This window comes from Typopeltis vanoorti, chromosome 2 (genome assembly GCF_054136105.1).
Source record: "Typopeltis vanoorti isolate ZY-2024b chromosome 2, IOZ_Tvanoo_1.0, whole genome shotgun sequence".
NCBI lineage: Eukaryota > Metazoa > Arthropoda > Arachnida > Uropygi > Thelyphonidae > Typopeltis > Typopeltis vanoorti.
In genome coordinates, this window is record NC_143550.1 from 10,692,442 (window position 1) to 10,717,601 (window position 25,160).

At 32.0% G+C, this 25,160-nt stretch overlaps 1 protein-coding gene across 1 annotated transcript in view; it reads right to left on the reverse strand.

Annotated features, from left to right (window-relative positions):
• LOC150108814 (T-cell leukemia homeobox protein 3-like) overlaps positions 1-25,160 on the reverse strand; it is a 119,497-nt gene that overhangs the window by 31,589 nt on the left and 62,748 nt on the right. Inside the window, exon 3 of the mRNA XM_090414309.1 lies at positions 16,018-16,270. Within this exon, the coding sequence (XP_090270435.1) occupies positions 16,018-16,270 (253 nt within the window). The remainder of the gene's footprint in view (positions 1-16,017; positions 16,271-25,160) is intronic.

The following is a 25,160-nucleotide window of genomic DNA, read 5'->3' on the forward strand; positions in this document are numbered from 1 at the left end:
TCGCGTGTTGAGGCATCAATAAACTATTTTGTTTTCAAATGATTTTTTTTTTCTTTAGTGTGTATGCCTTTTCCTCTAAAGAAAAAAAAATCATTTTAGGAAGTGATTTTATATATTTCTTGCATTCTTTTCTTTTTTTCCTTTTCTTCAGAGAACATGCTCAGGAAGGAAAATACGGAGTTATTGTAGGGGGAAAGGAGGGAAGTGGATGCGAGACGAGAAATACTTTTACAAGATGAACCTATTTTATGAAGCAATGATGATACGCAGCGGCCGATTAAACTGGATTACTGTAGCTTAATCCTTCGTCCTAAATTCTTGTTATTATACACATATGACTTGGTCTTTCTTGATATACTTTGCTGTAGTTTATTATTTTATTTTTAACGTGATTTCATCTTGACATTTCCTGACGACTTGTCAAGAAATGAAATTATAGAATAAAATCTTCTTGGCAGCGAATAAAACAAACTCTCCTATATTTTCTGAGAAACGAAGGCAATTTTTTTTTTTTTTTTACAAGAAAACCGTAACTTGTGAATGCCAAGGTATATTCGCTTGATAGTGGTTCATCAGAGCCCTTTTCGTAATTTCATATCTGGCGAAAATGTTGTCGTCTCTGGTAGTCTGTGACCTATCAAGCTAATGGCAGTCTGTTTCCATACGAAAGGTGAACGCAAAAGGAAACATTAATAGGAGAGAGACTGTCAGTTATTTTATGCGTGATATTCTTCTATAATTCATGCATTTCATACCATGACTTGATCACTTCAGAGTCCAAAGTGATTTTTACTTAAATCAGAATGATTTGTTCTTTAATTTATGTTGTTGTTTGGAATTGCAGAAATAGATAACACTGTATAACGAGGCATTAAAGTCTGTTAATTGCGTGCGTTTTACTGAGTGGCTGACTGTCTCTCCATCTTGAAAAGCCTCTTATTATGGTTGTTGGAGTCCTATAAATTTTCTAATGCCTTTTCTAATCAGAAGGCATAACGATAACGAATGAGCTACGAAGGCTTAGTTGAAAAGTAGAAATATACAACTTTTCTCTAACTTCCAGCAAGAAGTTAGAGGAATTTCCTTCTGTGTGCCTAAATATGCCTGATGTATTTCTTAAAGCAAATGGTCTGAAATGGATGCATTATTGTTCTAATATATATCTCTATTTTGTTTTATTAAATTTATGTTCTGTACCGTATCTAAAATGGAAATGTTCGCAGTGTATGTCTTCGGAAAATAATAGAAGAAAGAAATTATATACAAGAAGTAGTGAAAAAAATGATTATTTCATTAAAAGTGTAATTCAAAAGATGTCACCAAATGAAGATCTCACGATCTTACGTTAAAATGTTTAGGTGGCCTTGGAAAGAAAAATTCCTAAAAACTGAACAGTGCAATATCGAAGCAACAATCTCATTTTCAACCATCCTCTTACCAGATCTAGCTAAATTTTGGATGAAATTTTTCAGTCACTTGAAATACTCTGAAGAGGCTTTTGGTCAATCTGTTTAAATAATTTATTGTGAGGCGTACTGCAGTTAAGTAGAAAAATGATCGAAGTGAATCAGCGATGATTAATCCTTGCATTGTTAAAATATTCCACCTAATGAGAAATATCATAAAATATATTATCCGTAACAGTTTTACAGTAGTTAACAAATTCATCCTTAATTATACACAGAACTGTACAACACACAGTTTTCCTTTAAGTAATGTTATGCCAACTTAAATTGCTTTATCATGAAAACATCTTTGCATATCTCTGAACGTTTTTGACATCCAATGATATCTTACGTTTCAATTGAAGAATTTGTGGTAAACATTTATCGCTTAAAAGTATTCTGATTTAAATAATCAATTTCTACGTAATTCTTTAAAACTCCTTAAATTTTTTGCCAGGTCAGGAAAATTTGTAAGACAATTTCAAGTAAATGTGAGTTTGCTGTATCACAAGGAGCAGATGTTAGGTATTTTTCACGCTGAAACTCGTGTTTCTCTTTCGAAACGCAGAAAAAACAGCCGGAGAACATACGCTAATTAAGAAACATATTTCTCTCTGATCACGGCATTATTTCTGTATCATAGCTTTGTCTCTGTTCTAAAGTTATATGTAGTTATTCCTAAATTATCTGATATTTTTCTGAAAAATAGAAGGGAGGAAAATTATCTACTTTCCCTTGCCTGTCATTGAAATTGCCTTCGTGGTTTATTGGCCTGTTATCGCAGAATGACTATGAAGTGATTTGCTTAAAATTTATATTTCTCTTAACTACGTAAAAATCAGCTTTTGTCGTGTTGTTTAAATGAATTTTATATCGTGATTTGAATATATCGTAAATCACCACCTGCTTTCAGCTACGAATATCGACCACTCATTAATCAAATTGTTCAGCCATCCATTGCAAATTTTGTCATAAATATCATAATAGTTTACAGCAATGAAACAAATCCTGTTTACTGTTTTATAAAATCTAAAAGCAGGATAATGAGAATGAGAGTTAAAGATTAGTTATTGCATCATTATAAAGACAACTTTATGTAATATTCAAATGTGCTAACACACTGATGTACTGAGAGGAAAAAACTTGTAAGAAAAATCTGTAAGAGCTTTGCAATTGAATTCAAGTTTGCTGTCGAACACGAAGCAGATGTTAGGTGTTTTTCTAGCAAAACTTCGTGTCTCTCTTTCGTTATTCTCTACATAAATGAAAATACCCCGGAAAACTCATAAGCAACTCTTATCTCGCCGAGAAGAAAGTCCATCGAATGAGTGAACTATGAGAATTACATCACAGATAAAGAAAGCAGAATGAAAACACACACGCACATATACAAACGTATGCACTCAGGGATAAATTAATCGTTCCTTACCGAAGTATACTAAGCGAAGCCTTTCACTGGATGTTAAATGAACATATATATAAGGAGAGATTCGTTAAGCTTATATTATTTATTTTCTTAATTTCTTCTTTTAATTTTCCACATAGTCATAATATCTATACAGTGCCCTTTTCAGTTTTCTATGCTTTCCAAGAGTTTTCTCTTATCGAGTAACAGTTTTTAATTACAACAAGTTTATAAAGGATTCGGATTTTAAGTCACGGTTGTTATCGATGTATTAAATTAAACAGATTCATTTTGATTGCCGGCGTGTTATTTGATGCAGTGTCGAACTCCTTTGCAGTTAAGATTGATGGAGTGTTTCAGCATAACTGTAACGGTAAAATTAGCATAACTATTTTACGTTAAATATTTTGTTTGTCATTGTCATTTGTTTGTCAGTTTTTTCTCAGAAAATCAGTTTTCATAATAGAGTTTTTATTTTTATTTTATATTGCAGCCATTGTACTGTACACTGAACATCTTCTTTGTTATAGTATATTTAAAGATGTTTCTATATAAAATAGCTTATTTTACATTTTTGACATATTATTAAATTTTTATGTATATTGTACCAGAAAATTTTAATCGACATAGTTTTGTTTGCTATTATTTAGAGTTCGATTTTTAGGCAGCTCAATAGCTATTGCAATTTAGATCAGCGTCCAGGTGGAGTGCGAAGTATTGTATTGTAGGCTGGATGTTGGACAATGAGATACTTAGTTTATATGGGTTGGGTCTGTGAGTTTTTGAATAATTTTTTCAACCGGTGAAAAAATATCCTGAATAAAATTATTACGATATTCTAACCGTAACCAAACATAACTTTTTATACTGAGAAACGAAGTGTACTACTTGATCCTTATCGCACAGCAAAAATTTCAAGATAAATAAGTAAACTACTAAGTTAAGAATTTCTTAACCAGAATTTCTAAGAATTTCTGGAATTAACTAAGAATTTCTTTGTTAAGCTAAGAAATTAAACTGATAAGGTTACTAATATATACGTCAGTTGAAATACAAACTCTTTAACTAAGGAACTTTTAACTTATTCAAGTGAATAAATGAACAGTTTCGAATTCACTGACAGTGTACTGTGTAGTAGTATAATACGTCTCTCTCTCTCTCTCTCTCTCTCTCTTCATATAGTCTATTTTCTAAGAAATGTGCAAATAAAGTTTGTGAATTACTGTGTTATATCTTTCCGTACTTCAGGATTATCCCCAAAGATGACACTAAAAATTTACTATAATAATATCGAACATTATATTATAATAGCATTTAATGAAATTCAGTACAAACTTTTTTTATCAACAAGTATTGCATATTCTGTCTTAAAAGGTTCTCACTAAATGGTTAAATTTCATCGATTCTCGCATGTTCTGTCTCCGAGTCACGTGGCTACAGTTAACGATTTTACAGTAGTTTTTCACCAGGAGTGGACACACACACACACAACATATACATGTATATATATATATATATATATATATATATATATATATATATATATATATATATATATATATATATATAATGTCAGCAATACGCTTGAAAATTAATTTACAGCTGTTGTTTTTCTTGTAGTTCTATTTTTGTATTTGTCTTTTCATGTTACGCACGATGAAGTTTTCTAAGAAAACGAAATTAATTCGGATCAAATAATTAATCATTAAATTTATTTAATCATGTTATATAGCCATGCAAATCCGTTGGATCAAATATATATACATCTTCTTCTCTCCCGCTCATGGCGGGTTAAGTTCCTGAAAGACGAATTTTTGTCATTTCTTTCTGTCTGCTGTTTTTTTTATGAAGTTCTATTATGGAGTTTAGGTGGATGCTTTCTTTAATGTTGTCAATCCATTTCTTTCTTGGTTTTCCTCTGCTGGGCTATCCTTCAATTCTACCATTTAATAATATGTTTGGAATCTTTCTGGGTTCATTCTTGAAACATGTCCAAACCAGATTACTTGGCTCTTTTTAGTGCTGTAATTATTGTTTCTTTAAAGTTAAGTTCTTCTCTGACGTTTTCATTTGTTCTTCTCTGACGTTTTCATTTGTTCTTCTCTGACGTTTTCATTTGTTCTTCTATGACGTTTTCATTTGTTCTTCTATGACGTTTTCATTTGTTCTTCTTTCTGATTTTTCTTAGGCATTTTATTTCAAAAGCATTGAGTTTATCCATTTATTTTTTTCTTACGATTCGAAGCCCTAGAGTACTGTAGGAATTATCATTGTTTTATATATCTTTAATTTGAGTTCTTTGCTTAATCTTTTATTGTTCCATACTTTTTGTAGTCTGCCCATTGTTATTCATCCGTTATTGATTCGGGCAGATTATTGCAACGTAACATTTCTTTTATTTAACAGGAGTGTTAAGATCAGCACCTGTTTCATAACATAAATTTTACAATGTGTTTTTATATGCTATATTCTAAATATATTACAGAAATTCAAGAAAAAAATGCAAAGGAAGGGTTTAACAAATAGAAACGATATCTCCTAGCAATTATGTAGATCATGGAAATGCTGGTTGCCTATAGATATTTATACTTAGAAGAATTTATATTCGAGATACGAAAAATAAATTATAATAATTATTTCTAAATATACAATTCAAATTTAGGCAGAGCAACTGAAACCTTTGTTTTTATTTGGCGGGGCACAAGTTGCTTCATTTGTCATGTAGGGGATCTGTGGCATATAGAGGTGGGAGGTCAGAGGTTAAATAAGTCATTTTTAAAATGTTTGTTACACTATTCGTTTTCAAATATATTGCGGTCTTTGATGTTTCCAATATTTTAAGATGAGCCGCATTATTATATAGCGTTGATTAATTTCTTTTTTTTTGTTTGTTTTCTTTAGTGTTTCTTAATAAACATAAATAAAAGAAATCTAAAGATTTATTTGACATGTTATTTATAAATAATAAAGTAATACGATTCCTTGAAAATATCTTGGATAAATAGGATAATGTGAAATACAAATTAGCTGATAATATTCTTATTCAATTCAAATTAACAAGTATGTGACTGCTGCCCGTAAAGCTGTGTTATTCTTATGCTCACAAACTAAGCAACACAACTTATTCAGATTCGCCAAAAAAGGGGGATAATTTGCTTAGCTAAAAGGTTTCATATGTCATAACAAATGTGGTAATTAAGGCTGCCTTCTACTGTCATTTGTCAAAGAAAGTGGTTTTAAAATTTAATGAGTTATGTAACTCCAGGATATAACTTACTGTGTGCAAATACAGTGAAACACTGAATTCTGAAAATGTGTTTAGAAAGAAAGGGAGAAATAAAGTACATTCTTAAAAGACAAGCTTATGATGGCGCTGCTGAGCACTGACTTCGATGGTCATCAGTGAGAGCACAGGTAAAATGATCCACTCATCAAAATAATATGTTATTACATCAATGATGAATAGGAATTGAAAACCTTCCAAACGAAACTAAAAAAAAAGTACTTGACGGACACAATTCTAATATTGTGACGATGTTCGGCATTAGCAGATAAATTGCAGCTAGAAGTTAATTTGTGTCATTGTTCATGAAAACACTACAAATATGGCTGGTGCTGCTGGAATATGTGATTCACAGAACGGAAATGATCAGAAAACATCATTCCATATAGTCCCCCCTCTCAACTGGTTCGTGAATGTTCGTGAAACCTATTTTCGAAATTCACGAAATTTTAAGACAGCTATAAAGATTTGCTTGTAGGACATAATTTGTTGCAATCTTAGCATTAAAAGAGAGACAACAGTTGAATTTAATTCAAGACTTTCACTTACTATATGCTTTCAAGGCTACATGAAGTAAGAAGACTGCAACAGATGCTATGTTGTATGAAAGGGCAACAAAATCACCAGAGAAATACACACGTTTTTATTAAACCTGATGATGAGAAACTGTTGAAGCTTTGTGGCTGGTCTAAAGCCACAAAAGTCATTGGCTAGAAAAAAAAAGAAACCATCTTTTTTCAGTCTCTCTCTCCTGTTCCTTTCAGTTTAGGTTAGCGCATCTACTTTTCTAATTTTGAAAACGGTGATAGTTCTCTTGTAAGAAAAGCCAAAGAAGTGATATCTTGTTAGTTTAATAATAGGTTCAAAGTAAATAGTAACAAACGTTGTACAAGTATGCCTAAATTGTCTTCTGCTCTAGATCCCTAATTTCAAATCTTTGCCGTTTCTCAATTCTGAACAAAGAGATATTGTTTTGTGAAATAGGAAACAAATTTCAGTGCTTTTGATAGCTTTGTCTTTGACAGCATACTACTAAGAAAAGATATTGTATTGTACTATCTAATAGGAAGCGCGAGAGAAGAATGTGAAAAAGAGAGAGAGAGAGAGCGATGAATCGCTCTCTTTCTCTCTCTGTATTATATATATATATATATATATATATATATATATATATATATATATATATATATATATATATATATATATATTAAAATGGTGTTGACTCAGGGAATAAAAAGGATTAATTATATATATATATATATATATATAATTAATCCTTTTTATTCCCTGATTCGACACCATTTTAATATTTTCAGTATATTATTGTGTTGATAAAATTTAATATTACTTCATGATAAAAAAAAAAAAATCCAGCACATTTCAAATATACAACATTTCCTAAGTATTCTAAAATATTTTACTTTTTCTATCAGACATCTAGAATCCTGATTGTTTTATTATTATACGTTCAACATATCATTTTATTATTAGAGAATTTCATGTCTTCCCGTGATACGATTATCTTAGGTATTAAAGATGATAAATTGGACTTAAGTGGATTTTGCACAAATTGCTAATATAAGTTTCTCTTTTTTTCTCTTTTCATGTCTGACAAAGACAATCATTTGATTTAGGGCGTGGTGCAGTTATGACAGAGGGATGTCACGCAGCACGTCTTACCTACACTCGTGAGCGGCCACCATTATTGCTGACTTACCTTCCAGCAATATTTTTTACATTCCCGGAAACTAAACGCAGTTTGCAATAGGAAAAAATGCTGTTGCTATAAACGATGACAAAATTATCAGAATGGATGATGTGTCTGAAGTGTAGTTGCTATTCATATCTGTATTCGTGCAGTTCTCTCGATTGTTCTCAGAATGTTTAAATGAGCCGTATTCTGGCATTCTCTGCTGTTTTAGATTTGAGTGCTGATAACGCGCTGTGATAATAAAAGTGTTCGAAGTGGATACACATAAAAAGGACTAAATTTTAATTTAGAGTCAGTTTCTTAAATAGATCGCCTACATGTATTTCAGTATAACATACACTCAACTAACTCATTCTATTATCATAAGTATAAAACGATATTCTTAAGTACTAATGCTCAAAATTCTTGTTATACGATTATGTGACAGGTGCGTCTCTACAAACGATCAACTCGTAACTCTGCTAATATAAAAGAGTTGATTATTTTAATTTACATGGAATCGTAATGGATATTCTAGATGACTTCACGATTACTTAAATGTCTCAAATTTATATTGTGTTATCAGTCCTCTCCATGTGTTTGATCCGAATACACTACTTATGGATACAAGAGGTAATGGTTGAGCTCCTGACGTAACATTGTATTTGAAATGTAAACGTTGAGCATATAAAGGAAACAAAGTTTACCTTCGTAAAGGTGTTTACCATATTATTTTTTTTTTCTTATTCTACTTTTCCCTAATACAAAAATAAATAAATAAACTGTCACTTTATCCTTCCTCTGTTACATTCCAAGACTTCAAACGCGAAACGCATTCTATTCACAAAGGTAATTCCTTTTCTTCATATTCTCAATTTATTTGCATCTCAAGCACTATTTTCAATCTTAAATAATTTCATTAACTTTGTTATGAACGTTTTCCAAGAATAAAACAGCAGTCGTTTTGAAAAAAAAAAAAGTAGAATTCTACATATGCTAGAAACTAGAAAAGAAGGAAAGGTATGAAGTACGTCATCATCTGACTTGAAATTTAAAGGCTGGTAATATGAATAAATGTTAATATAACTATATCTGTTGTTCACTAAATTACGATTACCTTGGTCGGTTTCAAATTCCTACTATTGTATGAATGTTCGTGAATATCGGAAAATAAGCTTTTAAAAAGATTTTTCTGTACAGAAGTGCACCTGGTTATCTAATCACGAACCTATCGACGGTACGAGGTCTAAAGGTATCCAGTCTTTTGTGAATGAAGTGAACATAAAATGATAATAAGAGCCGGTTCACCAGAAGCTTCTGTTTCCGTATCGTAAAAAATATTCCAGCGCAGAAAATATGACAGCTATACTCATTTAAAGCAAATTCAGTAAAGTACTGGGGGGAAGATATTAAGAACTGTTATATTTGTGACCTCCCTTCACAAATACCATCTAATATGTAACCATACGGCTTGTGATAAATCATGCTTGTAGAAAAATGAAATGAATCCCAGTTGGTATATTATAGGTTTATGTTAGCCATGAATAAGGAGTCCCAAAAAGCGAAAAAATGTGTAACTATTTATTTTATTCTTAATTATTTATTTAGATTTTTGAAACGTCAGAATCTGAATCGATACACTTCTAATTATTCCTCATGACTCCACACTTAACTTTCATGGAGTGCTGCTTTTCTGAATATGGTAATACTCATTTACTGTTAGAAAATGTAATTTAGTTATATGGACTGACCTGACTGCGTTTCACACACAAAGTGTTAAAATAGAATATTTTATATGATTGAGAATATAAAGTAAAATCTGCAACTTTCAAATGCTTGTTACCTCTCCAAATCAAAGCCTACTTCATTACATACTAAGGGTAGTTAACTGTTAAATTTTTAACTATTAAATAGTCAGTTGAATGATTGTTTTCTCACTAAATACATAATGGGTTAATAAAATATCTCATTTGTTACTAGTCTGTAGAAATTTTTATTTTGGATAAGATTAATATGTTGCTACTTCACTATTTTTTCAGTAAATATATACATTACAAATAATATTTTAGTACTTCTGTTATTTCATAATGTTAGCGTATATTTCATATTAATATGAATATTAATTATCCTATTGTACAGAAATTTATATAATTACTCAGCTCAGTATTAATATAATTAATACTTCATGAAAACACCCGAAGTTATTGCATTTTATACATATCTCACCCATTAGGGGAAACCTATAATATATTAGTACCATGACAGGCTAAGGATTTTTTTATAATTTCTGTATTTATCTTTTACATAGTCCGGAAACCTTGCTCTAAAAGATCAAAAATGGAACTTTTGCAAGCCACTCAAGCCTGTAATAAACGGGGGGGGGGGGGGATAGTCCATGTCCACGGTGGAATTCGAACCACCGGAATGTTGGCCGTAAACGTTAACCACTCAGGCAACCTGACCGGTGAAATGTGAACATTTCTATTCGTTTAACAGAGATTCTTTAACCGCGAGGACTATAGGTCCGTGCTGTCTCTCCGACACGCTGTGCTTCGTGTCGACTTAATGGATTTCAAAGAAATTCTATACAGACGTTATTTCCTAAAACGTGTTTAATAATTTTAGTCTGATCCAAATTATATCTATCATTCGATATTCATAATCTTATTATATGAATATCTATAAAATGCAGCTACAATTGTACCAAATATTCCAAGATGAATGTACTTACATTGAATATGTATAAAATAGTCACTCAGTGCAAATTTTTCTCTGTTTTCGTTCTTTCTTTTTCTTGTTTTCTGCATTATTTGGGATTTAATGAATACATTGAAATGCCATGAAAATGAAGATTGTTATTTGCAATATCGCTTTCGATCCCGTTGATAAATTTTCTCTTCATAGCAGTCACTCCATGGGTTGAAAATTCATGGCACCCTGCGTTTTTACCAAGTTACTTTTTTTTTGCTTTAAAGAACAAGGATGAAGCTGTGTGTGCATCTGCATATGCGCATATGTTTATTGCGCCTCGTAATCCTATTGCATAGTAGAAATCTTTTATTTGGCAAAATAAGGGGGAAATGTGAGGGAAATATGAATGCTGCGTATCATGTAGTTTATTTCATTCTTTTAAAACATATTTTCCCACGATTAAAACAAATTTAAACAGAAATAAAACAAAGTTGTAATTTTTAAGTATCACTAAACAGTCACTGTTTGGTAGCATTGAAACTTGGCAAAAGCACATAAAAGAAAATCGTAATAGCATTATTAATTAATTGCACAGTTTATTGTATGCAAAAAAGCATGGAACATTGTTTTTATTTTCCAGGAAAGAAAATAAAAATGCATTCTCATCTTTATGATTGCTTATATATATATATATATATATATATATATATATATATATATATATATATATATATATATATATATATATATATATATATATATATATATATATATATATATATATATATATATATATGAGTGTTTTGATTTGCTGGAATTGTGTGTACAAGTAGTGAAATCTTAGAAACTCAATTTTTGAGTTTCTTGTTGCATCTAATAAAAGCAAAAATATTTTGATCGATGCTTTCAGCATTAACATTTATAACAAAATAAGAGTTAAGTGTGCTTATTAATAAAGTTTCCTAATCTCATGAGAATCTGTTGATGGTATCAACAGATTCTCATGAGAATGCTACAAAGCAATATTAACACACTGCTTGCAAACCACAGTCCGAATATTAATTAGATGATACTGAATTAGACTTTTAATTTGCTTTTTTAACTTTATAACATCACTGGCGTAAATTTAAATTTCAACATGAAGTATGAATTAATCTTAAAATATTAACACTTTTCAATTATGATAAATTTTAAGATATTAATACTTGTATTCTAACTTCAGGTTACTTCAGTGTTTTAATTTCAATAATATGGAGTCTCTCTATTCACTTTAATTCTTCTATAAATTTGAAAACATTGTAATTAAAATTTTTTTATCTTAATAAAATGACAATTTCACATAAACATGTTTTATATTATTCGTTCTTTTAAGTTTCCTTTCACTCAGAATATACCTGTTTCGCGTTGGAAAGTTTTTGCAGAGTTTTTGCCACTGTAAAACAAGAGCATGGGAGACAATCGACCTAAAGCCAATGCTTGCAGCAAATAATTTTAATTTAGAAAGAAACTATAACCAAAGTAATGTATCAGAAAAGTAGAAGAACAAAAAACACCCATGTATTCTGAAAGAAGTTCAAATAACAACAACAGAAATAAGGGGAAATAATAAAAGAGTTTCTATAATTCTCCACTGGAAAGAACGGTATCGACACACACATGCAATAAAGATGAAAATACTGTAATCCCAAATACCCAAAAGCAGGGGCCTACTCTCTCTGAAAGTAATTGTTTCACGCATGATTACAGGCGTCTTTCTTAGAGAACCTCAGCAAAACCGGTCTATCTTTTCATATTTGGAAATGCTACTTCGCACACGTTGACGAGAAAATTTCACTCGAAGACTAGTTCGGATAATTATATTGTCCTGTTCTCCTGCTTGCCGCTGTCTTCATTTCTGTCGGTCTTCGCACCTGTGATCATGAGCGTGTCGACTCTAATATACACATCTGAAGACAATGTATCACCTGTATGTGGCTGTTTTCCCCCTATTTCTTTTGAGCATTCAGAGATTAATATAATGCATATATTTTTCCAGGCCTCCCTGCCTCCTCTCTCTCTGTCTCTCCTGTTCTAAAAAGCTTAATCTGATAGCATCAAATCATAATAAAAAGATAAACTCGTTGATTAGTGAGTGACGTGTCATTTATGTAAGCTCCAGTGACATCTGCAGTTCCATGTTTGGAATGAACTGTAAAACAAGTGGAACCATAACGGACACTGCTAACACCATAATAATAATAATAATAATAATAATAATAAATGTAAGTTACGTATTCCTTGCAATCTTTATATTTTAGGTCATAAATAAATCCTGTATTATTTGTCTTCTTCATAAAAATATAGTTATTGTTAAGTTAGTGTTATTCTTAGATAAAGTGTTAGTTTTAGTGTAAGATATTTTACATTACGTTTGTTTGAAATGTTGAAATGTTTAATTTCGCTTAAGGTTATTACATTATTTTTCTTCTTAAAACATTCTTACATCGGGTACTCATGTTTCTCAAAAACAGACGAACTAATCTCAACACATACTGATTAGTTTGTCACATAGTTGAAATTCGGAACATACAGTTCAAATTCAGGAGCATTTTAAGTTTTTGATGTTCAGTGCAAATTTAACTAATCCTCGTTGCAAATATGAGAGAATCTTTATTCTCTAGGTAAAGCTATGAAATTTTACAAAGCAATTGTGAAATATAGTTCATTTATAGTGGATATATAGAATAAAGTTGATATACAAAGAAATGGGTGCTTTAGTTTTTACTGTTTTGTGATTTATTCTTGTCATATTTTTGATAGTGATATGTTGCAAATCGCTGTGGCAGCGTTTATCAGAAGGATAAAATAAAGTTTGTAAATTTATGTTTGTAAAAAGTATGTAAAAATGTTTGTAAATTTAAGTTTTGACTACAGACATTTATGATTCAATGGAAAGTATAAAACTAAGAAGAAAAAAAAATACTGTTGTATTTTCTCGGCGGATGTTGTTGTCTACATGATCCGACAAATGCGAGTACACCTTTAGTATACTTTATGGTCGAGCTACCACTAGTCCAGATCCATTGGGTCACATTATTACCATGTAGTTTATAATTGTGGCAAAAAAAAAAAAAATCCCCAGGTAAGAATTAGCGCTCAAGGTGTGTTCAATGGAATGAAAAGACTCAGTGACGTCTATGGGAAAACTTCCCGAACTAAGATTCTGCCATCTGGCCTGTTTATATGGCCGGAAACAAGCTGGATAGTTATATTAGTTAGCGAGTGTGTGTGTGTATGTGTGTGTGCGCGCGCGTGCATGGGTGCGTACACGTGTGAAATGCAATACCCATTATTTGATAGTTAGATTTTAATTGTCAGCAACTTTTTAATTTTGTTAAAATATCATATTACTAGTGAACATAGCTATTAGCTACGATTTGCTGCCAATATGAACTTCATGTCGATTCATGATTTGTCGTATATATATAAAAATAATAATAATAAAATAAAATAAAATAAAATATCAATGCCTCATGTTTCCTTTTAACATATGTCCTAATCTGTATGAACAGGCTTTGTTTTATAATTCGAATTACGTTACAATTTTGCATTTCTTAAGAATGATATGCTCATGTACCTTACTTATTTTGAATGACAGATAAAGCACATCAGAAAATGCAACTCTGCTGTTTTTTTTTGTGTATTGTAGAATTTATAAATGCAGTTTTTTTCTTTAAAGTTATTCCGTTTGTTTTATAGTAGGAAGTTGGTCATTACATTGCGGGAATAGCATGTAAATACCATTTCAGTTAAAAGAGAAAAAGTCACTTTCCCCTTCAATCATTTAGTCAAGAGTGGCAGGAAATAATGCACATCTGTAGTCGTAATCTTCTAAGGGTCAGGATCGCTAAGATGCACACCTGTGTAAGACACACTATTTCACACATTCTGGTGAAATGTCACATTATAACATGCTCTGTAATGAAATATAACATAACACATATCATCGCATTACCTTGATAACGAGCATCTTGCGAAATTTTTTTCATGCACAGCATAGAATAAATTTTTCTCTGTTGTAACTTAATTTGGCCACCTTAAGGAACTTTTATTCTCAATTAGGACTGGCAACGCATGATTTTTTGCTCGTATACCTTACTAGGTTTCTGTAAAATCAAGTAATAAAAAGCCTAAAGGTTGGTGTTTTCCAATGTTTTAAATCGGAAACACGGGGTGAAAATTGGTAAGTGTACGTATATATCAGGTTGCCCACATGGGATGGATCAAACTGCTGATTAATCAGTATTTACACAGCCTAATCGTGCGATTTTATACTTGTAGCATTTAGGGCTAAAATTCCCACCTTTGGAGAAAATGCGGTATGCATTTTCGCTGCTTAATGAAAGGACTAACAGTGAATGTGCCCATTTCGATGTATAACATAATACAAAAATGAAAGAAATCAAAACCGAGAATGGGAATGGTTGTGAATTACGAGCATTACTTCACCAGGTGGAAATATTCTGTTATTCCCCACACATAGCATCTATTAGCACAGCTATTTAACCCAGCAAGTTCTCATAGCGATTTCTCATAGACCTTTCCAATTCATGGTATAAAAATATTCAGATGGGTTTTGCAATAACGGTTGTGGATCATTTATGTGCTTCTCACTTGTTAAACAATTGAGAGGCATAAAAACATAATCAATTGTGCTCTCGAAATATATATGACTGTTGTCGAAGTTGGACACAGCATGATATCGTCTAAAATGTTACACTATCTGTCATCACACCATTGACAAAAAATGTAACAGTCCAGTAATATAAGATTAAGAGCCATCCTCGTAATAGTATATATCCACCATAATCTTCCTAACAGAATCGCACTGGAACAGTTTAATCTTGTTGGAATGAATGAAAATCTTGTCGAATGAAAATAGTTGGCAGCAGGGTCTAACGATTCAGGATTCCCTTTCCATCTTTCATCACATACTCCATTTGTTGCCGGGCAACATAATTTTAACAGATGAATTAACATTTATCGAGCTGAATCTGTACATTAATGGAAACTTATCCATAAAATTCTTACCGATTTAAAGTGCGTTGAGTTCTGATCTGATGCATGCCATTTACCTATATAAAATTACCTATATATAATGGCTCGTCCCCCTTAATGATTTCGTTTCATCCGCAAAGTCGATTTTGTTTGGCAGTGTAGCGCATTAGTACTTTACTCGTGCAATTCATGACTTCATATATATTCATGTCTTACATATTTTTACAAGATACGTCAAACAACTAAAATGCACTAAAAGTACACTTAAACTCTTTAATTTCTTGTAATCTTGGAAAATTCTTCCTTCCCATCTTCCGATAATACAGAAATTAGTAATCTTATGATTAGTAAGCGTTCTTTTTTCTATATATATTTTAAATAGCTGCTACATTTTTGATTTACTGTCGTAAACATTGTATTCACTTTAGAAAATCAAATATGAATATCAGTTATAATAAAATCTTACCTCCACTTCGTCCTCCTGTTCTGGAACCATGTTTTCACCTGAGCGTCTGTCATCTTAAGTTGTTTGGCTAATGCTGCCCTCTCCGCTGATGCCAGATACTTCTGTTTATGGAACCGTTTTTCCAGTTCACATATCTGCATGCGCGTAAACGATGTTCTTGGTTTCTTCCTCTTCGGAGGTGTTCGATTCTGGTACGGATGGCCAATGCGTCTCGGTGTCACAGACTGCAAACCTGCGGGAAGGGAAAAAGGCACTATGTGGGAGTTAGTATGACCAATAAGTCAAATATCCTTTTTAATCAATAGCATTAATAAAGCTGTAATTTAGTTCAATCATTAAATCTCATATTGATTACTTCTAATAAATTTATAATAAAATAAATAAAGGAAATAAATTAATAAAATAAAAGAAATAAGTTATGAAAATAAAAGAAATAAAAGAAAATAATAAGTATTAAAAATAATCATTAAAAGAAATAATCTACGAAGCTGAATTCTAATCACAGTCTTAACTACTCTCAATCTGTAATCTACTCTACGGTCGTGATGCTCAATGGCCATTTATATGAATTCCGTTTCAGCGTTTTTGACAGCTACATTTCATAAAGAGTCCATAGATTAAAAAATAATTTCTCGTTTCCCATAATCATTATTTAAAATTCCAAGTCCTCGGCCATCTGAATGGCAATTCCAGTTTAAACAATAACGTAATTCTTGTGTTTGGTGTTATTAGCCTTGATAATAAGGCCGAGAAATACAGCGAGCTCGGTTATTTCAATTATACCGCCAATAGGAAACAACAGTATTTTTTTCAAGAGTATAAAGTAAAATAAGTTGCAGCAGAATGTTCACCGATGCTGTAGTTTTCAATCAAGAGATGTGGGATTAATTATAATAAATTTAAAAAAAAACTTTGGTTACAGTTGACCCTATAAAAAATCAGGTCAAGGGTGATTACCACCTTCCTGAAAGAATTCTGGAAATTCAGTTCTAATAAAAAAGCAAACAAACAATCTCATGAAGTAATATTCCTCTCCCTATAGCAAGAAAATTTCTTCTTCTGATTTCCCCTATAAATTATGCCAAGTAAAAGATCTTGATACAGCGATGCTACTTTCCCCGTGAATTTTTCAGAGAAGTTTTTTCCCCTTCGAATCACGTTACACGACGATTAGTACCATCCGTTCAGAATTCCCGAATAGATTGTAGAGAGATTTTACTCTTTGGGTAAGTGTAAATACCAAATATTGTGTGTTATTTGAGACGAGACAAATTCACATCGCATTCCGGATCACTTCGCGAAAAGAAAGGGAATCTGGTACGGATCGAGAATCTTTATCGTGTAAACTCAATATATTCGAGGAACTGTGTACATTTTGCATACTTAACTTTTAAAAATATTCAGTAAATTGCCTTACTAATAACCATGTTGCAAGTAAAGTATCTGTCAGGACTACAATATTGCTTTTTCTTACAGTCCTCTTCCAAAACTCCATGTTATTCTTCTAAGACTCCGTGTTTTTCTAAGACACTGTCAACTCCATCGGTTCACCTAGATCGTGGGACTCCCCTTGGGCTTTTTTTTTTGATGGAAATTTTTCCCATCCTGTTATCAAAGAACTGCTCCCATAACGTTTCTTCTACCAGTCCTCTTAAAGGGCCCATACCACGTCGTGCAATGATTAGATCTGCTGACACACTCTTGAATGCTGATAATGACAAATTCTTTCCTGATATCTTCATTTCCAATGTCACTCTGCCATTGACACCATTTGTTTTGAAATGGTACTTTTAATCATTTTTAGCTAAGTTTAGAGAAACACAAATTTGTGGCAAAAGATTGCTGCTTACTGGAATTTATAAAAGAATTTCTAATTTTTGCAGAGATACTGTAACAGTAAATGCGAAGGAAAATTTTCGATAAGAAGCTATTAACAATGTAAACTGTTCATGTAAATCTATCATAGTATTCTGTACAATCCTTAATGGCACACATCAGGAATTTGACAATGGTGGTGATTTTGTAAAAAACCAAAGATGTGTTCAATCTTTTCCTGCGTAAGAAATTAAAATAACAATCTAAGTAATTTATTTTGAAATATAGCATTACCATTGCAGACAAATCGCTGGATTGATTATGATAATGATATAAGAGGAATTTTTATTATATTTCTCAATATCAGAAACAACATAAACATTCTTTATTTTCTTACACATTTCAAAGAATTTACATACTTAAAGAAAAAAACACATGAATAAATTAATTGGGAGATCATTATGCATTACGCTAGATAAAGTGCAATGGAAGATAACTACGCATCTAGGATAAAGGGCACTTTGACAACGATTGCAAAAACGGATCGTTTATGAGAGAATATTTACAATGTCGGATAAATGGAGTTAGTACCCCTATAAGTCTAATAGAGTATAATTTATTATATGAAACGACAATGCGTAAAATGTATATGAAAATGCCTTGACTATTATAACAGCATATATATGCCCATTCAGCTAACAATTATTGCAAGAGATGCTCCAAAAAAGGAGAAGATAAGATCTGCAACACACACACACACACACACACTGAAAACGGCCTTACCTCTAAACTACTTGTGGATCTTCTAGTTTACAATACTATAATAAGAATCCCTAACAGAGAAAAGCGTCTTCCTGCATGGGATTTGCGTAAATGTAAGAGTCTTTAAGCCTAATCTTTTGCCTAAGCTATACATAGTGTTCCCCATCTCCTAGAAACATTAGAATAAGGGAACGAAACCGAAAATTAATAGGCACAATCAAAATCTACCTTTTAGATTGACATGCCTGAAATTACAACTCTGAAATGGCATTCGGCAAATAATACAAAAAGCTTTCGTGACTAAAATTTACTTTAAATCCGATAATATCTGATTAAATTTCATCTCCTCTGACATGAATAAGACGAATCCCAATATTAATACATTGGTTGCAGCAAGCAGCTCCATAAGGGGATCATCCTCCATCTCAGAAAACACGCCTATGCAACTATCTTTTTACTACAGTGAAAGCAAGAATTAAGAAATTTACCTCCGACACTTCCAGTATATCTCCTCTGTCTTCTCCAAAAATATATCATTATTACAGTGACAGTAGTGCTCTTAACCACTTTCACCAAGACTGGAAGGAAAGATATAAATTCTTCTCTGATCAAAGGCACAACAGTATGAAAATCAGCTGCACAATCTAGAAATAGCATGGTTTGAAAAGAAAAAAAGAAACAGAGAGAAAGAAATGGAAGGGTAATGATTTCTGTAGAACGAATTATAAAACAAGTCAGACGATTAAAGACGATCCTGAAATTCGATATGTGATATTTAGTGAATCTTGTAACAACAGTTTCATGCTATCGCACGAAATCACTATGCATATAAACGCTGCTCCGATGCGAAGAAATCCAGAAAATCAAGGCATGTTGATCTTTAGGAATAAGATTTTTTTATTTTAATAGAATATCAAAAGAAAAATATAAAAATCTGTGTGAACTCCCTCGATGATTACACACACCACTGAGCACTAAAATATATAAAGAAGACTTCGCATCATTTTTCTCCAACTCTTATATAGATGGCAATGCAAGCCACCTTCTGTCATAACTAGAAATAGTACATTATATGACTCTTGTGATGTTCCGCCAGGAAGACATAAAAATGTTCATCACCTAAAGATACCAAAAGAGGAGTCCTCTGCTCCTTATGGTGACTTCATTATTCAATATTTATGTTCTGTGACTAACGCCCATTTTGTATCGCCAAGGTATCTTTTATTACCAAGCTGGTATTCAGTACACAGCATTAAACTATCATGTGTTCAAGTCTTTGCAAAAAAAAAAAGTTTGCCATTAAACTATCTACCCATTACTTTTACTTAGTACTCTACAATATGAACTTCATAAGCTGTCAATTTTTACTACATGGAGGCTCACTCAATCAATGACCACTCAGTATGGATATTTTCATTTTATATCCTTAGAGGATCACCTCCTAGTCTATATCATCCAACCCTGCTATGAAAGATTTTGTTGCGTCTGTTGATATTTCGCTGCAATTGATCGCGTAGTCGAATTGCTCAGCAAATCTCAATGCATTTGCTAACTAATTTTTGCCCAAAACACTGTTCATAGTTTTGGTGTTGATGGCTTCTGTATTCTTCCTACTCATCCGACAAATATGGTAGTGCAAAAAATCTTCAGTGATTCAAGACTGTTATACCTTTTATTCTTTGTAACTGGATAGTCCGTTTTCTCTCTACTCGAATACTATGTCATGATGGATGGCTTTCTTTTCTCTCTCTCTCTCTCTTTTTCTCTTTGTTTTCCTCTAAATTTTCAACCAATATAGGGTAGCTACAGTTTTTTTAATTATCTCTCACCCTTTTTCTTCTATAGATTAACGCCCTTATCCCACTAACCAAAAAAGTGTTCAGTTTTGTTGTTGATGGTATCTCCATTCTTCCTATTCATCCGACAAATATGGTAGTGCAGAAAACCTCCAATGCTACGAGATATTTCTGAGTAGTGCATTCCACCGCAGATCTCCATCTTATTCTCTCGCGAGAGTGACTAGTTTATCTTCGCTAGGTCACGATAATCTAGTCATTCAATGGTAATATATTTGGCACCAAAAGGATCTCCCTTCGCCTTCCTTTACTTTCCATAATATCCAGATTTAGACAAGATCAGCTCTCTCTCTCTCTCTCTCTCTCTCTCTCTCTCTCTCTCTCGTTAGCTTTATCAGTTTCTAAAGACCTTGTCATTTTTCCCAGCTGAAGAGGTTAACTTTTATCTATCCAGCTACGAGATTTGTAGAAATTCAAAATTCCCCCAACCCATAGAATACTGTTTTCATGTTTAGGTCCTCTCTAAACTCTGTAGGTCCTCTCTAAACTCTGTAGGGTAATTCGACGAATCTTATGATCCTTTTCTCACAGACTCACTGTAACCTCTCTCTCTCTCTCAAAGACGGCTTTTTGTTTCTCTGCATTTTCTATAGGTCCTTCTCTAGGCGCTGTTCCACTGGAGTGACAATCACCATTCCCTGCCTTCCACTAAACGTGTTAAAACACGAACAGCATTGGCCGACTTCGTTTTATAGCCAAATACAAACTGATTGAACGTACTCACCCTTTACCTCTTTCATCATAACTACTCTCACAAAATATTCTCCATCAACTAACACTTCCAGTTAATCAACTAAAATATCAAACGGCTTCACCCCTCATAACTCTGTCCTATTGGTAGTCCTTATGTGCTGTTAGGTTTTGTAACCTCTTTATGGGGGATGGATATAAAAGTAAATTGTCATTCTAATTGTATAGATATTATTTCTCAAAAACTTCAAATGAAAGCTGTTTGCTGTAAAACGCAGAACAGAATTATCTCAAAAAAAAAAAAGATCTCATCTTTCAGCTTCAGGTTTAAGGCTTGTAATATCTAAAAAACACCAAAAAGAAGCAAATCGTGGAGATCTTTCCTCGTTTTCAAAGTGAGAGCATCGAATTATTTCTGTGAATTTATCAACGAAAAAAGAAATAAAATGTCGAGTAATTTGAAATGGATAGCTTTGAAAAAGCTATCCATTCGCAACATATTATGATATCTTAAGAGGATTATATGTTTTGGTGAATAAAAATTGTGAATAACATTTAGTTCCAAATGAAGAATCCATTATTTTTATTCACTGTGGGCAGCAGTTTTTTGATTGATTAATGGCAACGAGATGACAATGACATGTGCAACAATTGATTAATTACTATATGAATTAATATTAGGAAATGCGCTTGATATGTAAGAAGCAGGAACCTGCAATTTGAAAAAAAAAGTTATCAGTACTTCGTTTCCTTTTTGGTACTCCAATATACAGAAACGCTGAAAAAATTATCCGGACATTCAAATCTTTCTCGAATGTTGTGCAACTGTGACAAACTGCATATTACAGCAAGGAATAATTGCAAGATACTCCATTTTTGAAACATTGGAATTCAGATGTCACTTAGATCTAGTTAACTGACTTTCAGATAGGTGTTTTCATTGGCTGCTACATTTGTCGTAAATCTACTCGTATTTTAAAATGCAAACTTGATCATTTACAGTTAATTATGAAATAAGTTACCCAAAATCAACTGATGATGCAGTTAAAAGATTTCCACTGATAGTGAAAGGAAACTCAAGACTCAACAAATATCAGCCAGACCACATGAAATGACAGAAAGGGACATAGGAAAGAGCTGAAGAGAGTTTTGTTTACATCCATTGAACGAATCGATATTCATTCAGAAGGGCTGCTTTGTTTAAGCCAAACTTCGATATACACAGAGCAGAGTGAGATCATGGTCAATGAGTGGACAGTACACTGTTAGAAAGGTGTAATATGTAAATATGGATATGCACACTCAAATCAGATGGATGTGTAGCATATGGCATTTTCAACGAAAAATGCATTTTATCATAAGTTGTCGTTCATATCAGATAAGCTTAATAGCATCCTGAAATTATCATCGTCATGCACTAGGGCGTGAAGATGCTACATCAGGATGGAATAGGACCCTTTTTTCGTCGCATCCGAAAAAGTAATGCCGAACAATAAATTGCCATTATGAACAATTCTCTTATTGCATAATCTAAGGATATTCTTTGTGAATTCTCATGAAATGTTGTGTGTTGTATGTTCACATGACCATTCATTATATTGAAAGGACTATTTCAGGAAATGTGAAAGAAAAGGTAAGGCTGGTCAACTGATAGTTTCTAATTCAATCGACCATGAATAGAAAACTTTAACCGAGACGTTTAACTTTTCTGTAGGAAGTGACTTCAATTTTGGTAGAGGAAGGGTACAAATAGTTGTGTTGGTTTTAGTGAAAAATGACATTTACAATCAATCACAGAAAGATGAGCTAAGGGTTAAAAATGAAGTGTTTGTGAAAAACTCGGTTTCCCTATTATAACGTAGATTATAAATATTACAGAGTGCTACATTTGCTTTCGGTCGTGTTTCTGTTTCTAACAAATAAATATGCATGCACTCTCCGAAATTCGCATCTTTATTGAGTGTTTGTTATTTTTTATGAAGCCTTAATCGTAGTAATAAATTAGTAGTAAATGACAGTTATGTCAGTTACTACTAATTTATTACTATCACGGGGAGAAAAATTCGACTACTGGAATTCTATTTCTCTTCGAATATTATTGGCATATCATTTTTTAATAGAAGCTTTTTTTTAAACTGGACATTATTCTGTTAAATATGGAATAAAAATAAAATTAATGGAAAAAAATAGAGCCCTTTGAAAATAAATAATAAAAGAAATATATAAAAAAAAACATTTTTCCTCTTTTCTGATGCTTCAAGTCGACACCGGTTATAGATCGCATAATTCAATTAATTTCAATTAAATCTGGTAGTTTTACGTTTCTGAGGATCCCCTACGAAATTAACACACAATATAAAGACGAAGAATACTTAAAGGTATGGAGTTCACCACCGTATGCTGAACTTACTGTTACGAAACCAACGATATTTAGCAGGACGTGGGCGCTTAAATAGATTTTAGAGCTACTGATATTAATGATACAGTACAGTTTTGTTATACTCGCTTCTACCTGAAGCTCAGAAACTATATCATATCAAGAAGGAGAATAAATTTATATAATAAAACTGTATGTCCATCACTCTGACATCAATCTTTTTTTTCAAATAATGAAGACATTCGTCAAAAGATAAATTCTGTGTTACTTGATAGTTTTGCATCTAATAATCGAAACCATCATCATTCTCATTCTTATTAGAAGCCTGCCTTTACTTGAAAAAGTTCTACTTTTTGATCTCTGTACCATGGTTTATAGAGTTTGTAACAATTTATCCTACCGACACTAAAATATCCAGCAGGTTTCCAAAACATAGTAGGTGGAATGAATATAAAAAAATGACTCTTAATTTGAGAACATCTCAGTATTCTAGAATAATTCAATATCATCCTTCCAAACGCTATCGCTGCCAATTTAAATTTCTGTTCTACAGCAGAATATTTTCATTACTCTAGAAATGAGTAAAGTACAAAATAAACGATATTAAAACTTCATTTTGCTTAAATGAACCAAATTCTGAATAATTTTCGGATTTAATCACACACACACACACACACACACACACACACATATATATATACTTACACAAATTTTTTCTCAATCCTCAACTTTTGAGTAAATAAGACGGTGTAAAATAACGCTTTCTAGATTTTTTCGGTTTATGAGATGAGAAAAACTTTAATTTTAATTAATGTATTGTGTCCAAAAACTCATAACTTTTGCTCTCTCTTTCCTTTTTTTTTTTTTTTTTTTTTTGTAAAATAACTTACTATTCATGGTGGAATATCTTTCTCATAGAAAATACAGTTCCATAGCAACAAAAATGTAATGATAATAAATAACTAATTGTGCTCCTCTATTCTTGTCTTAATTTTAAGAAATCGCCTATCGCAAGACACTCATGCCTGTTTCCCTGTTTAAGTTGCATTTCATCTGAATTTACGTCTTATAAAATCCCATATTTTCTTTAAAACTTAATAAAATATTAGCTTCGGTACAATGGGCAGACATTATTCTCACTGACTTTCTCTTTTTTTACTCGTATTCTTTGAAAATCTGTTCCTTCTATAGCATTTTTTTCAAAATGACAATTTATTTAAATACAGTTGTATTTAAATACGATTTTTGTTCTTTCCGTCTGATTTTCATGCGTGGCTGCTGTACTATAAGTTTTGAAACTTTAATGTGCTAGTAAAATCGTACTAAAAATGGGAGTGGTTCATTTTTGAGAAGGGAATTTTTAATTGACTTTAAAATAAACCCAACTTAAAGGTATGTATCGATTTATCCCAAGTTGCTTAATTTCATGAAATTAAAAGTGACAGTGAAATTTCATTGTAACCCTTCTAAGAAATGGTTTTAAAGTAAAATTTCTGACAGTTGCTTTAAATCTTAGAAGATAATGTCTACAAGTATCCACAATAAATAAATAAATTGAAGAATAAACAACAAAAATAAAGCTTTTTTATTCTGTTTTCTCAAGGTGATATTTTCTCATCCAGTTAAATTAAAACATACAAAGA